The sequence below is a fragment of the Lynx canadensis genome, chromosome C1 (genome assembly GCF_007474595.2).
Source record: "Lynx canadensis isolate LIC74 chromosome C1, mLynCan4.pri.v2, whole genome shotgun sequence".
Taxonomy (NCBI): domain Eukaryota; kingdom Metazoa; phylum Chordata; class Mammalia; order Carnivora; family Felidae; genus Lynx; species Lynx canadensis.
This window is the reverse complement of record NC_044310.1, coordinates 154,102,229-154,119,298: the sequence shown is the minus strand read 5'-3', so window position 1 is coordinate 154,119,298 and position 17,070 is coordinate 154,102,229. Positions and strand designations below refer to the sequence as shown.

The 17,070-nt window shown below is 35.7% G+C and overlaps 1 protein-coding gene across 2 annotated transcripts in view; it reads right to left on the bottom strand.

Moving 5' to 3' along the window:
* Positions 1 to 652: 652 nt before the first annotated feature.
* LOC115521604 (sodium channel protein type 2 subunit alpha) overlaps positions 653 to 17,070 on the bottom strand; it is a 139,642-nt gene continuing 123,224 nt past the window's right edge. For both annotated transcript variants that reach the window (XM_030326916.2, XM_032594424.1), the window contains 7 exons: positions 15,373 to 15,495; positions 12,958 to 13,239; positions 11,630 to 11,683; positions 8,332 to 8,469; positions 7,860 to 7,964; positions 4,297 to 4,567; positions 653 to 2,642 (listed from right to left, as the gene is read on the bottom strand). In XM_030326916.2, coding sequence (XP_030182776.1) covers positions 1,447 to 2,642; positions 4,297 to 4,567; positions 7,860 to 7,964; positions 8,332 to 8,469; positions 11,630 to 11,683; positions 12,958 to 13,239; positions 15,373 to 15,495 — 2,169 coding nt within the window. In that variant the 3' untranslated portion in view covers positions 653 to 1,446. The remainder of the gene's footprint in view (positions 2,643 to 4,296; positions 4,568 to 7,859; positions 7,965 to 8,331; positions 8,470 to 11,629; positions 11,684 to 12,957; positions 13,240 to 15,372; positions 15,496 to 17,070) is intronic.

Here is a 17,070-nt window from a genome sequence, read left to right as displayed (position 1 = left end):
GTTCAATTAAGATCGGAAGAATAAAAAGCAAGAAGCTCTTCCTTGTTTGCTGCAACCTATTGCTTAATGACACGAGAATGAGGTCTTGGTCGAACAATTTGCTTCACTTTCCCACTGACGTATGGCTTCCCATATTAGACTTCTGAACAGTGGAAGGAGTAAGATACAGCAGCATAGGCAAGATAAACATGCAGCAGTGACGGCTTCAAACTATAATAGAACCAATTACATCATATTACCTGTTGAAAGCTTGCAAACTATACTTACTGTGGTACATATTTGATGCAATAAATACTGTGCTTAAGTCATCATTTGTGTTTGCTCAAACATGCACCACTGGGTAAAATTACTATTTACAAAGCAGACTTTTATTTTTTTTTTTTAATTGACATATGCTATGTCAACCTTACCAAGAGCAGAAGATGGCTAAACAATACTGCAGGAAAAAGCAGAATCAACTTTATAAAGTGGTGGGGGATGCTTTTTGGTCAATTCAGGTTCTTAAAAGGATTGATAGGATAGTTTTAGTTTATGCCAAAGGACACTTATCAAAAATGTTATAGTCATGCTGCCGGGACTGTGAATGAACATGTGATGGGGTGTGTGTGTCTGTGTGTATACATATATATGTATATACACGCACATATACATATATACATATATACATGTACATATAATGGATTATGTAAAAATAAAACAATTCTTCAATGCTTGTGAATTCTATGGAACATTTACAGGCACATTAAAATTTTTCTGGATGAGATACCTTAAAAACATGAATAGCTATTTAAGCACCTCAAAAATCTAAAAACATCCTGAAACAAGAAGTAAACTCTTTCTTTTTGTGATGTGATTTTTTTTCACGTATGAATGAGAAATGCAGCATGCCTTCATTTAAAATATATCCAGTTGTACTAGAGAAACGTAGAATTCCCTACCTTTAATCCCTCTCCCCAAACATAAACCCATTTACAAAAATAGTCACATATAATAGTAAACAACCTGTGAATTAAAAAAAAAAAAAAAACAGGTGATAAGTTCACAGCATACATTTTGTAAAAATATGGCAGGTGTGGCAGTTAAATCATAAACAGTGGTGACAATTACTATCATCAAGTGTCACGTGTTGAATTTACATAAAAATTTAACTTCCCTCCCCCCTTTAAAGTGGTTCCTATAGTCTGAGTAGCCATTACATCTCTGCTCATCAGCAGTGTCAGCTGGTTGTGAAAACAGAAACCTCCTGTCGATGCTGTTTTTCTGGTTTATTGAGTCCCAGTTTGCTGACCAGAGGTCTCTGTCTTGTTATAGGCACTGACCTTAAGTATACATTTGTAAAAACAGTCAGTTTGGCATAGACCTCCTGTGGGAGTCCTGTTGACACTAATCCATCACCATCACAGGCTGTAAACAATTGATCACAAAATGAAATATTCTTTGTTCCTTTTACTTTTTACTTTCCCTGATATCTTTCCCTTTGTCTTCCTTTTCTGATTTGTCTTTTTCAAATTTTTCTTTTTCCGGTTTGGTGACACTGTCATACGAGGGTGGAGAAGTGGTGGAGGGTGTCACGTCGGTTTTCTCTGGAGTCGAATTCTCATTTAGTTTATCAATGAGGATATCGTCTTTGATAGGTGTTCCTTCGCCTTCTTTGCCTTTGTCTTTCTTATAGATACACGAAACCTTTTTCACTTTTTGCTTCAAGAGGTAGCGTCTATAAGCCCTCTGGATAACAACAGCAGACACCTCCTCTTGCTTGCGTTTCAGAGTGGTCGTGATGGGTTCGTAGGAGACTTTGGAGGGGTTCGATGCCATGAACCGCTCCTCCATCTGTATTCGAAGGGCATCCATCTCTCCACTCTCACCCAAAACACGCTTTGTGAAGGCAAATAAAATGTCGAGGCAGTGGATCCGGTCGCCACTGACCATGGGCAGGTCCATGGCAATGAGCTGGACTTTGTTTGGTTTTGCTATGAGGAGAGGAGGATCTAGGGCAGCTGCAAAATCAGAGAGCTTGGAGAACTCTATAAACTGGGTGGCATCAGGATCGAACTTCTCCCAAACCTCATAGAACATCTCAAAGTCATCCTCACTCAGGGGCTCTGCACTTTCCTCAGTAGCGACACTGAAGTTCTCCAGGATGACAGCGATGTACATGTTCACCACAACTAGAAACGATATGATGATGTAACTGACAAAAAAGAAGATCCCCACAGATGGGTTTCCACAGTCTCCCTTAACAGAGCTTCCAGGGTGATCTTTTTCAGGGTCACAATCTGGAGGTCCACTATTAAGAATGGGTGCTAGCAATCCATCCCAGCCAGCAGAGGTGGTAATTTGGAACAGGCAGATCATGCTGTTGCCGAAGGTCTCAAAGTTGAACATGTCATCAATTCCAACTTCCCTCTTAACATACGCAAAGTTGGACATTCCAAAGATGGCGTAGATGAACATGACCAGGAAGAGCAGGAGGCCGATGTTAAACAAGGCGGGAAGGGACATCATCAGAGCAAAGAGCAGCGTGCGGATCCCCTTCGCCCCTTTGATCAGACGCAAGATTCGACCAATCCTGGCGAGACGGATCACTCGGAACAGGGTAGGGGACACGAAGTATTTTTCTATCAGCTCGGCCAGAAACATACCTGTGGAAAATCAAGAAACAATAACAAAAATAGTGTTATATTTAATAGCAGTGAATGAAAACTTACATGAATTGGATAATAGCAGTGAATGAAAACTTACATGAATTGGATAATCACTAGTTTTACAAAATATGGGCATGAGAATTAGATATATACATACACACGCACACACATATATAGACACACGCACAATCTGCATTATTTAGCAAAATGAAACTGGTAAGTTTGGTGTTATAACATTAATCCCTCTGAAGGCACTCATACAAGGTATTGATTCTGAAGGTATCAATGGTCATTTTTCCTAGTTCAAGAGAAGCATCTATCGAAAGAAAGATTCAACCACTGAAGACCTAAAGATGTTACAGAGCATATGGCAACCAAACAAAGAAGTGGATTTATAGTTCTAAAATTCTAGTTCTGGTATTGGCATAAGAACTAATGGACAAGGCTTGTGATTTTGGATCAGGAATGAGAGATCTTATCCTGAGATGGCTGTGATCCATTTTATTTGGAAGGCGGCAGAATGATGGACAGGAGAGAATCCAGACTTTGCAGCAGACATAACTTGGCACTGAATCCTCTCTCTCTCTGTCTCTGTCTGTCTGTCTGTCTCTCTTTTTTTTTTTTACACATGACTAGATGGTGATAGTCTCTATCTACTTTTGTTGTTGTTATTGTTAAACTTAGCACTTACTGGGGCTCTTCTTTGTTCTAGGCATGATACTAAATGCATCAACTTATATCATCTCATTTAATTCTCCCAATAACACTTGAAATATTTTCTGGAAAGTCAGGGATTGGAGAGGTAACTTGTTGTAGGTCACAGAGCCAGTAATTAGTGGAAATAGGCGAGCTCCAGGCCAGGTCTGCATGATCCCTGAGTCTTGTCCCTTAATCGCTAAATGACCACCTCACGGCACTGTTGTGATGATCACACAGGATGGAGAATTGTTTTGGTGTTCTAGTCAGTCAGAGAAAGCAGTGTAAATGGTGGAATACTAATTTTTCCCTCTATGTATGTTTTCTCTTCTCTAAGAGGCAGAACCTTGTCTTAAATCTCTTATATTTACTGCCAGCACCTCATTTAATGCCCTATACTTCACTGCTCAATGTGTATTGATGACAATGAAGCTGTTTTGGATTTTTGAACAAAATGTCTACTTCTGGAAAAAGAATATTACAAAGCATAGAAAATATCTGAACCCAGAGGTAAGATGAAGCTTATATATATATATGTGAATATATATAAACACACATACAAACTATTCCAATTATCAATATCCTATCTATGGACTATTTGACTACTTCTAATAATTTTTGTGTGTATGTGTGTGTGAATTATTTATTCAAAGCAATACTTGTCTATATCAACGGAGTGTGATTGAGTACAGGATTGTTATGCCAAGTTCCTGTTATCATCTTGTGAAATGAGACAAGATGATAAATGAAAGCTGCAAAATATAAAATCTTTTTTTTACATGTCAGTTCATGCACAGCATACAACAAGAGAAATGACAAACTGAAGAATGGACGTTAGACTTTATTTAAGATTTTGGGGGGATAAATGAGAAAGATTAGTGAGAAACATTTTCAAAATTTTAAAACAAATTTTTACTACTAACTTCCTTAATTGAGTAAAAGTACCTCTTCTTACCTACGATAGAGAGAATGACCACCACAAAATCAAAAATATTCCATCCGATGGTGAAATAGTAATAACGAAGAGAGATTAGTTTCAGCACACACTCTCCAGTGAACAAAACAATAAACACCAGATTAATCCAGTACAGAATGTTTGTCATCTCCTGACTCTGGTCATCAGTTTCCACCATCATGGTGACCATGTTGAGGCAGATGAGAATCATGATGCTGATATCAAAGACTTGTTTGGTTACAAAATCAAAGACCATTCCTTGGAATTTGTTCTGGAACAAAGAGTATGTAAAATTCACTTAGGAACATAAAAAAAAATCAAATTCAACATATCTGGTTTTAACATAGCAATATGAAAATGTAGCTTTTATAAAAACATACCATGCTTATTTAATACTCGGAAGAACATTTTGTATACTGGAATATACAACTTTTTCCAAATATATTTGTTTTACTTATACTGTTCATGATACCAGATTTTGTAAACTGACTTTAAGTTAAGAACCACTTACTGTGTTCTCAGTAACCATAACATCACCATGTATATGATGGACAGCCAGCCAATATTTGCCACTATAACAAATCTTTGTTATCCCATGTATTGGCACGGGGTATCAAAGTAAACTTTGAAGTACTAATAAACAGCTCTCCAGAGTTTTCTCTCATGTTTATTTTTTTCTAGTTTCTGCTTTTATCGTCTTTCCCCAAAGCCAGAATACCTTAAGGTTCACCTGGGAAGATGTTTTAAAAAATTATAGTTCAAGAAAAAGGACATATTTAGAACTCCTGGTGAGATGTAATTAAGTTCTGTATTTTATTTAAATGGTATTGTACCAAAATTAATTTCTTAGCTTTGATTACTGATCTATGGTTATGCCAGATTTTAAAATAAGGAAAATCTGGGTGAAATTATATGGGGTAAGTCTTCTGAAAGAATAAAATAATATTTATAAAAGTTATAGTCCGCAATCAGATGTTCAACCTTTGCCCTATTCAGTTTGGACCTTATTTCCAAGCACTGAATGGCTTTATGTCTTGTTTATGAAACTCACCTTACCAGTTCTACTTGTTTGGACCCTGTTTTATACCATTTTGCCTACTTCTGCTTGGTATTTCAAGACTTTTGGGGCTCAAGCCTTGACCTAACTTCCACTAAGCTGTCCTGTACTTTCTTAACTAGAACCACGGATGATCTGTTACCTACACACTTCGTAGCTTGGATGCTCTGTACTAGTGTTCTCCCTCTCTGTTGAGAGACATCCATTACTCCCTATGCAAATTCTTGGACATCAACCTCCTGTTTGTAGTATTTTTCTCTTTTCTCTGAATAGGCATCTGGCTTACTGGACTGGACTTCTATTGCTTCAGGTGAGTCTGTCCTTCCAAAGCCTTCTTCAACTTAATAAATGTGTCTAATTCCAGTTCCAAACCTTCCTTGTTAGTTCTTATTTACTGTAGCTTACCTTTCCAAGTCTGGTTATGTTTCTCTTATTTCTACCCTTCTGATATTTCCTATCCCTCTGAATAAAATTTGCAGATTCTACCATATCATTTTATCTTATCTCCTTGTACTAAAAGAGACTTCCTTCACCCCTTCTCTGGTGACTTTGAATTCAGTTTTAAGTTTCAAGCACTCCATGTCCTCAGAAAACTTTATGTTTACATTTGTCATAAAATTGATGACACTGTATTGCATATGGTTTGCTCTTATTTATTTGTTTTAGTTATTTCTCCTAGTTGTCTGGAGGCTCTGGAGCAGTGTCATTTTTTCTCATAGACTTAACACCTACAGTGTAGGAGGTTCACAATTGCTTAAAATGAGAAGGTTTTATCAATAAAAAGCTTAGGTTTCCTGCCCATGTAGCTTTCCAATGGGTCACTTCAACGTATAACTGCAATCCTCAGTCCCTAATTGTTGTCTCCAACTTAAATCTCAGGATGTAGTGTATGCTGCGGGAAGCTATGTAACCCTGCGAGCTTTGTTTGCCAAAGATTTACGTTCTCTCACTTCATCTTGGCCCTTGATGATGATTAGGAATCCTTTTTCCCTCACTTGCTCCAGGATAGTTCCAAACTTCTCAGAAATATCCTATTATTTTGGTCTCTATTCTTTTTTGGGAGCATCAAAATCAGTGTCAAGAAACTCTTCTACTTCCTTTTGCATTTCATATTATCTTGACTTTTCACATATATCTTTTTATATATGATTCCATATTTGCTAGAGGACTCATCCCTCTAAAATATGTGACTTTATTCTATATTCCCTCTCTTCACACTCTTCTTCTCCAGAACTCCTGCTTTGTTTCAAAAACCTACCTCTCAGTCTCAAGAAACCTTATTTTGCTACTTCTAAATACTCATTCTTATTCCTGTCTTTTTTTGATTGCCAGATTCTGCAAGCTAGCATCTCCGATTTTTTTTTCTCCATGCATGTCCCTTCTTCATACCTTGCATGACACTAGTCATCCAGTGTGTATGGTAGAAACTCATAAGTTCTCTTTGTTGGGTTCTTCTTTGCTTCCCATATTCAATTAATAGACAAACTTTGTAATTGTACTCTAGTGACAGCTCACAAATCCATCCACTTTAATTCATCTCCACATGACTCTGGTTTAGGCTACCTATCATCGCTACCTATCATACCCTATCATCATCTATCAGTCAGCTCCAAAACAAATCTAATAAGCATACACATTGCCCCTGCCAATACTGGTTGAGTTATCTTCACAAAACTGAAAATGACCAGGTCCCCTTCAATCTTTTCCAGTTGCTCTAAAGATAAAGGCAACTTTTGAACATAACATACAAAGCTCAGAAAAGTCTGTGTACCCTAACTTCTTTCTCAACACATTCCAATAAGTCCCCACTCTCTACATCCCAGCTTCACTGCCCTTCCTACTTCAAGGCCTTCACACATGCACTGCCCTTCTGTTAAAGGGCTCTTTTCTTCCAGACAGTAATTCCCTGCAGCAACCAAGCAGCTACTGGCATATAATATATAATTGGAAGAGCCATAAAAATTCAGAACGATGTCATCAGATTTAGAAGCAAGATGGTAGGGGAAATATGAAATATTTCTAAAACCAGGAAAAACAAAACCTGCGACTTGTTTCATAATGATTCCAATCAATCTGCAGAGTTGGACAGAAAATATGGCAAATCTGAGATGTACCAATTATTCCAATTCATCCCCACCACGCTCTGTGAACACTCAGTATTTCCACACAGTGTATGTATGGATATGTTTTCTTCTCTACATTATTAGACACTCCTCAGTGACATCAATTCTACATAATACTATTGGCATGTAAGTCTGAAACTTTTTATTTACATATATTTTATATGTTTATATATAATACGTAATTTGTGCATTATATTATATATAATATATATACACTTAGACTATTACACATATACATAGGCTATTTAGGCTAGCTGCTAGTCACATTGCTAAGATAGAAATTTTGTTTTGTAAATTATAAAAGTACTAGTATCTAGCAATTTGGGCTGTGTACGTTGTAAAGAACATAGATCTTGCTGGGAATGAAAGTATGTTATTCTTACAGCAGGCCGAGGGATGGGTTTTTGTGGTTTCTTTGAACCCAGTTTTTTCATTGCATTGTAGTATTTCTTCTGCTCTTCTGTCATAAAAATGTCTTGACCTCCAAAGTAAAGAAATGAAAGCAAAACTTGTTAAAATCATGTTCTTTGCTAGCTATAAAATCTACCTCAGAAATTGTGTGAAATCTCTTCCACTTGCTATTCTAATGTTGCCAATATCCGCATTTACAGAGATGCATATATTCAATCTTTAAAGTATTCTGTATTAATCAGTCATATTTCTATACTGAAAATATCAATACATGCTATCTGAATTAGCAATTACTTAAAAACTCACAATTGATTAAATATCTCAAGATAATTTCAGAATTTTATATTTCTTCTTTTTTGCTGATTACATTTTAGACCCTAAAAGAACTAGTGTGACATGTTCAGTTCACATTTTAGAATAAAGAGGAAGTTTTAGTATACTTATCTTCTTTTTCTGTTGGTTGAAGTTATCTATGATGACACCAATGAAAAGATTCAGGGTAAAGAACGAACCAAAAATAATAAAGATGACAAAATAAAGGTACATGTACAGATTGTCTTCATACTTGGGTTGTAATTCTACCTACAAAATATTAAGGAATGATAACTGTTAGAACCACTACTTGTTTTATAAAAGGGACATCAGCAAATTTTCAATTCTCAAAGCATGTCTCAATTGCTGGGAATGAAAAAAAGGTCAAACATTAAAGAGATTTTAAGAAACACCAAATCTAACATGCTTATTGAAGAGTCCTACAAGACTGCTCACTGATTTGACAAAGTAAAACAACTCATAGAAAAGTGTAGGTAATTAAAATTAATTTCACCCAGTAAGTTTCTAGATTATGAATGCACTTTCCCCAAAGTCCCCCAGTAGGGCATGCAGAGTGACGATTTCCTCTTCCTGCAAAAGAGATGTTTGAGTCATACTATTTTGTGTTAAAACCTTTAAGATTTATTCTCTCTAATTCAGTTTTTTCATCTGTAAAATGGAAATAATAGAATCTTAACCTCACAGGGTAGTTGAAAATGTTAAATATATTAATATATGAAAAGGGCTTAAAAAAAACCAGTGCCTGGCCAGTAGTAATAACTGAGTGCAAAGGTTTGATTTCTATTACACATTTCTCTTCATAGGCTAGAGTTATTATTGTATGTGTGGATATGGGTTCATCTGTTGGATCATTCCTTCTTGAAAATTAGTGTATATGTTTCCGATTCTGTGTCTCCCTCTCTCTCTGCCCCTCCCCCGTTCATGCTCTGTCTCTCTCTGTCCCCCCCCCAAAATAAATAAATGTTGAAAAAAAAAAAAAGAAAATTAGTGTATAAATTCATCCTACTCAGTAGGCTTTAGGCACAGTTTCTGTAACAATGATACCCTCTCTTGTCCAGCACACTTTTGGTCAAAAAAAAGAGAGTGACAGTTGGCTTGAGCATTGACTATAATCTATAGCTCAGGTCACACAGGATATTGGTCTAACCAACTCTGTTAACCAGTCCCAGGTGGTAATGGATACAGGTAATGTATCATTGTGTCATGAAAGCAATGTAGAGGGTAACGGCCCACTTGATATATTTTTCTAATAAAATAGAGTAAAATGGAAAATATTAGAAGTATTGTAAAAGTACATATTCTTTGATGAGACTTTTATTTCATTTATGTGTGTAGATAGCAAACAGTGATAGAAAATGATACATTTAAATGTTTTTAAATTAAGTATTATATATACAGAAAAGTGCACAGCACATAAAGGTAAAATGTAGTAATAAATTGTTACAAAGTGAATGTCACAGTGCAGGACATCGTCAAGAATTCAGAAACCCTTGGTGTATCCTTCCCAAATATAAACTCTATAATCCCTACTAAAGGCAATCATTATCCTGACTTTTATGGTAATTATTTCCATGCTTTTTCTTAGAGTTAACATCTAAGTGAGCATTTTTGAACAGTAAGATTAGTTTTGTCTACATTTTGTCTAGTGGGCACATTTGCATAACTCTGTTTTACATATATATTTTTAAAAAATTTATTTTTAAGTTATCTCTACATCCAACATAGGGCTTGAACTCATGACCTGAGGTCAAGAGTTACATACTCTACCGACGGGGCCAGTCAGGCACCCCAACTTTGTTATATTTTTAAGATTCATCCATGGTGTTGCATATGCTGTATTTGTATATCATTTCACCACTTAATTATTTGTCCATTTCTACTACTTTTGAGTTGTTACCAGTTTTTGCTAGTCCAAAAAGTTATGTTCATTTTTGTACATAGATTCTGCTATGCATGCACAAAAGTGTAGGATATATTGCTAAAAATGAAACTGCAAGGTTAAAGAATACCTTGAATTTTATTAAATAATGTGATAATGCTCAACTTTTTAAAATAAATATTTATATATGTTTTCCCGGTAGCATTAAAAGTTCTTATTGTTCTTTATTCTTGACAATACTTGGTACTGTCATAATTTTTAATATTGCCAATTAGGCAATAATGTCACATTTTGGGTTAAAGTTGCATTTCTCTGATGACTACTGAGAGTAAGAGCAAGCAACTTTTCTTAATTTTGATGTCCACTTGTATTTCATCATTTGTAAAATGCTTAAATGCTGAGGAGTTATGTAGCAGACACTGTCTTCTAAGTTACTAAGGAAGAAACTGAAAGTAAGTTGCATATCAACCTGTTGATAAGGAAGGTGGAGAGAACCTTAAATGAATTAATCAAAACAAGTAGGAAACTACTGTAGAAGAAAGTGGTTATGAGCTCATGCTTGTGGTCAGAGTTCAAAAACATATACAACCGCTTAATGCATTGAGCCTCTTTGCTTCAGTAGTGAAATGAAGTTAATGTCAACCACACAATAACATTGTTACTTAAGATTCAATGTGATAGTATAAGAAAGCCCTTAGCTGAGGGAGTAGTAATACATAATTAACTATTATTATTATTATTATTATTATTATTATTCAAAAGAGCACATAACTGGGATTCTTGAAACAGAGATACAATTCTGTGCTTTTAGTTCTTGTGCTCTCTCTCTCTCTCTTTTTTTAATAAGGTGAAAAAAAAACCCACGGGAGTTCTTTCTCAGTTACCACCTGGTTATTGGTGCTAGGGAAGTAACATTTTGAGTTTAATTGCTATGCTCCGGCAATATACCAGAAGGCAATCTCTTTTTTCCAAAATGTGATTTCCTTTCTCCTTGTTAAACAGTACAAAATTAATGAAAACTACACAAAATTTCAAAAGTGTTGAGGTGTGTAAAGTAGATTGTGAAGGCCCCTGCCTTCTACCACAAAAATCTCACATCCCAGAGAGAAACACTAAAGTTTTGTTTGTTTTGTTTTTCCACCATTAGATTCTTCTATTACAAGGAAGATAAAAAGATGGAGGAAATCTGTGACAGACAAAGGAAGTGCGTTCTTTGTTAAGAGCTTCTAATGCACAAATGGCCAGAACTATCGGAGCCAAAAATAAATTGTCTCAGTTTGCAAAATCAACAAGTTTTTAAGTGCTGGGTGTCATGCTAGATATAGAAAAGACGTGTTAAAAGATTTATAGCGAGTAGGGAAAAACATTCAAATCAAATTTTGGAAGAAATAATGCAAGGTTGAATATTTTATTTTTGTAAAATAGATGTTTTCTATAAATTGACTCATTGTTTTATTTACCAGTAAATTACAACACTGTGGAAATATTCACTGGATCAAATTAAACAATTTTTCCTTTAAATAGACTTACGTTTCGTGAATCAACAGCTGCATACATGATATCCATCCATCCCTTAAATGTGGCCTGTAAAAAAGTCAGACCACTTAGTTTTTCTCCCCCACAAATTATAATTTTAGAAAAGAAAGTTAAGTATCGGATTGACCAAGATTCATTCAAAAACAGGTATACAAAATAGTTTGGGGTTAGTATTTAAACTCTGGTCAAAGTTTGTAATATCATAGAAAATACTTCAAATTTATGTTCTTCTATAAACCTATAATTAAGCCATGACAGATTATAACAATGTGCTATCATAAAAGCAATTATCAACAACCTTTGACTCTGATATGCCTATGAGAATACAACATAAAATTTGATAAAATAATTTGGTGTATATGATACTAGCATCAGACAAGATGAAAAATATGCTGCATTGCTTGATTGTAATGCTTTCCATTCTACTTATTCTCTTCTAAATGGTATTCTCACCGATCACGAATCATGATGCTTTATTCTCGAAAATCTACATATTGTGGATTATACTATTTTAAGACAATTATTCCATAAAACAAAGTAATTTCCTAGTCGGAAAGCAAATATATTCAGCTGCAATGCACTCTTTTAAATATTTATGGTTTTTTTGCAGACATAGCAAACCTGAAAACAAAAGTCTTATACATTTTTTTTCAGTTCCTTAGAGCCACGGAATCTGTTCTTCCCCCTAATATTCATACAGTGTCGGGTATCATGCAGGTGGATCAGCTCAGGGAGTGGTCAGTTGAGAAGCGGGATAGATTGTCTATGAATTTATAACAGATATAATGAACTTGATAGGAAGATTTTTATTTGCAGGAGAGCAATCTCCCTATCTGAAGGAGTTCAAGCAGCAGGCAGGAAAGGTGGGAATTGGTGTGACAGATGTTAAGGTGGGGAAGCTTGGTTGTGGTGGTGGTGAAGGTTAAGTGGGTGAAGACTTGATGAGGGTTTGGTACTGTCTGGTGGCCAAGGAGTACAGAGATCTACCACTCCTCCTCTTACCCACATATGCTTTTCCAACCCCACCCTAGGGCCACTGCCTCTACTTTGCTCAGAGTCGGGGTGGGGTAAAACAGTGGGAACCTACATAACAATGTCAGTAACAAGGGACTGGTTCTAGGGTACCTAATGCATAGTCTGAAAGACTGTAAACTTTGTAGAGCTTTCCAGTTTCCAACATGGTGCAGAAAAGTTAGTTCAGCAATGATTAGAAAGAATCTAGGCAGACGGGCTTGAGAAATACGTTTTTGGAAATATTGAGGGGGGAGGTTTCAAACTCATGTAAATAAGACATCACAGAGAATAATAAAGTGGTTACTTACTACTTGAAGCAGAGAAAGATATCCAAGTCCTACATTATCAAAGTTTACTTTCACATTTTTCCACCTGGCAGTTTGATTGCTCTCTATGAGGGCTTTACATTCGCTGTAGTTGTTGACCACACTTACATCAAACATTTCTCCAGTGGTGTAGTTAATACAATGATAAAACTTGCCAGCAAAGAGATTCACTCCCATGATACTGAATATGAGCCAAAAGATCAGACAAACCAGAAGTACATTCATTATGGATGGAATGGCTCCTAAAAGAGCATTGACAACAACCTGGCACAGAAACGAGAAGGGAAAACAAGTGAAAAGTCAACAGCCATTTTAAACACTATTCAAAGAACAGCATTCAAATGAAAGAAAAGATATCTGTTCTTAAAGTTAAATATTGGGCAGAAACTGTCTGCAGTATCTGGCAGCTCCAGTAAAAAAAAACAAAAAAAAAAACTTTACCATTATAGTTCAGAATAGTATAAAATAAATTTTATATTGTAGAAATGCTTTCTCAAGAGGTAAGAACATACACATGGCACATTTTCATCAAAGAATGGAACTAATTCTAAGTGGGGAGAATAATTAGGGGTGCAAATAGTGACGTGGCTGTAAAAGCAGGGTCACCATGTGGATATCACAATTTCTAAAAATTTGCAAACCATAAAATTTATTATCCACAATTTGAAAGTAAAAGAGAACAACACACGAGGGTCATTTTCCAGGGCAAAAGGGAACACTAATAATAATTATTCTGGGAACGCAAGTATAAGCCAGGACTGTCCCAAGCAGTGTAGTCTAGGTTCTCCATACACATGCAAACTTTGGAGCAGAGATCGAAACATGGAAATTGATCATGTGATGGGGAGATCACTGAATGGTTTTGTTCCTTGCAGCTTTCTCAATTAACTAGGACTTCCAGGAAACGTTTTTCATCACTTTTTAAAATTATCCCTCAAGGAAGTGTTCAGCAAAATATCTTTTTCTGTGCAAGTGCACCTAACCTACACCAGAAATAAACTTTATCGATGAACAGACATGTAAAATATGAGAAATACATGCATTAACCTTCCTCAAATGCTATATGGTATGAAAAGTACATACGTACATACATATAAATATATGAGTAACGGTATCTTACAGCAACAATACCAAATGAGTACTTGGCAAAAGGCACAATTCATCTGCAAATTGACACCTGGAGCCTAGTCAGTAAAGGACAATATTTTAATGTGTTTTTAAATGAAAGTAGCTTTAAAAGAACTTAATACAGTACTAAGTTACTACTAGAATTTCAACTCTCTAATAAGTCAGAGGGACTTGTGGACTTGATAGTTCATTTTTAAGTTCACTACAAGGAATGCTCCGCAAATGTGAGGAGATGATACTGGTTAAAAGATTTAAAACACACACACGCAGGCGTGCGCACACATACACACACACACACACTCACAAAACTGGATAGCAAAGAAATAACACACGTGTTTTCCAAGACAGATGTATGGAAGGACTATCTATGCAAATTTGATATAGAAAATATGAAAAATTATTTTAGTACTGACAGTTTGATTCTCCTTCTTAAATTAAAACTACTACTGATTTTAAATTGATAAAGTGAAAATAATTTAACAGCTAACCATTCCTTTCTATGCAACCATGCGCACACCAACACACAAGCACGCACACTTACACACATCATTCATTTCTGGTTATGTCTGAAACATTCAGAGGAAGTCCCAAGTAACTATTTCCAAATATCAGAAAAGCGTCATTTTCTAAGAGTTTCTTTTGGAATAGCTAAATCCACAGAGACAGGGCGTCATCGTTTCCTCCGTGCTGAGGGTGTGTGTTCTCAGGTTACGTGCCCCGGGGGATGACAAATGGCAACACAAATTCTTCCTTGTCCCTGTATACCACCTTTCTAAATGACTGTTAGATTTCCACAGCTGGCCTACTTTTCAGCCACCTCAGCCTGTGTTTGAAAGCTAAAGGGCCAGATTCAGATTTTAAAAGACTCACAACACATCATAGGAGCAATGAAGAAATGAGGAATTCTTTGGTGGTTTTAAATTACAGTCAGTGGAATTTCCTGCACATTTACAAATGGAATGAACATAACTAATCTTGTCTCACATTTGAAGTCTATGCAACATGATTGAGATTTCCCACAGAGTGAAAAATCTACTTAGAACCGGTCTAATTGTTTCTAATTAGAAGGAATCACTTAGGCATTCTATTATGTGAGTGTCTCCAACAGTGTCAAGTTTATGGACATCTGACAAGTTTTATTGATCAACTGGTTACATCAGTATGGATGTATAAGACATAAAGTCTCCATGGATTTGTCATTTCTGAGGTAGAAAATGTCAGTCTGTTCTCAGTTATAATTCCAGCAATTTCTAAAGCAGTGGCTCTTACCCTCATTCCTTCAAACCGGGATAAGGCTCTCAATGGCCTCAGAGCTCTTAGTGTTCTGAGGGATTTGATGGCACCAAGTTCTGAGTAACCCAAGGCATTTGCAGTCAGGCTAACCAATGAGACCTATACAGAGAAAGCAACACAGTTTTCTTATTTATAGACAAAAATGCTTACCCAGTTCAATCTTGCTCTGTGCAACAAACCAGTAGTTCTCAACCTCTAGTGAGTATCAAAATCACCTGGAGGGCTTGCTGAAAACACGGATTGCTGGCAGGCAGAGTCTGATTCAGCAGATTTGGGGTAGGGCCTGAGAATGTGCATTTCTTCAAGTTCCCAGGTAAGGCTAAAGATACTGGTCTGTCAGCCATACTTTGAGAACCACTGCCATAAACTTACGAGAAAGAAGAAGCTATACATGTTCTCTTTTCAAGATTCTTGACAAGAACAGTTTTTTTTAATTAAATGTAAAACAAGAAACAGAATACCACAGAAGTGCAATCTTCATCTACAGATCTGTAAAATTCTATTTAGCACACCCGCAAGGAAGAAGGTTAAAACAGTGCAAGTACACAGGTGAAGTACGTAAACCACTGGTGAATCTGAGCACAAACACACTCAGAAAGATTTAGGCCTCTAAATAGTGGCTTTGTCTTTGTGTCAACTTCATTACGAGGGCATAAAACCATTAATTACGTCAAATTAAAATAATTAACTAAAAAAAGAAAAATTGAGATTTCAGGGGGTGCCTGCATGGCTCCTTTGGTTAAGCATCCGACTTTTGATCTCAGCTCAGGTCATGATCTCGTGGTTTGTGGGTTCAAGCCCCATCTTGGGCTCTGCACTGACAGGATTCTCTCTCCCTCTCTCTCTGCCCCTCCTGCTCCCTCTCTCAAAATAAATAAATAAACTTTAAAAAATAAAAATAAAAATAACCCTCTTAAAAAATTGAGATTTTAGTATGACTAATTAGAAATTGCCAGAACAATATTTTTTGGGTCGTTTATACAGACAATTAATGTAGTTGATAGAAGTTCTAAAATCTCAACTAAAAAGGAAAAGAACAACTCTTATAGGTGGCACAGAAATGTCTGATTTCCTTTGAAAGTACACAGAAAACTCATTAAAACTATGTAATCTAAGAAAAAGTATTTTTTCTAAATGGCACTTGAATTTCAAAAGCAATAAATAAAAATAGATGTGTAATATAACTTTTAAGAGCATAGTGTAAATGGTATTTGAAAAAAAATATTTTTTTGAAAAATAAATGAAATACACAGAAAATTTTTCCAACAAAACTTATTCAAAGTAATTTGGCACATGAAATGTGAAATAACAAAACCTCTAAATTTGGCAAAAATTGAGCTACAAAAATTTATCTTAAGTGGTTTACATATTTTTCCTAAAATCTAAACTTTTAGCCTTTGTGAGCCCTCTCTTCACAGATAATTGAAAACTAAAGTTACTGAATTGTCATTCGTTGTGAAGATTTTCTGCATATAAAATATGAGGCCCTGGACTACTTAATCTTCCCTGAAGACAGAATCCAAAAGAAAAAAGCATAAATTAAAGAATGAAAGGTAAAAGTAGGGCATAAGAAAAAAATTCTGAACAGGGACAATATTAATTGGCTAATTAAAAGAAATGGTAAATTACCCAATTTTATGTGACTTGTGTAGTGAAATGTGAGAAGGAGATACA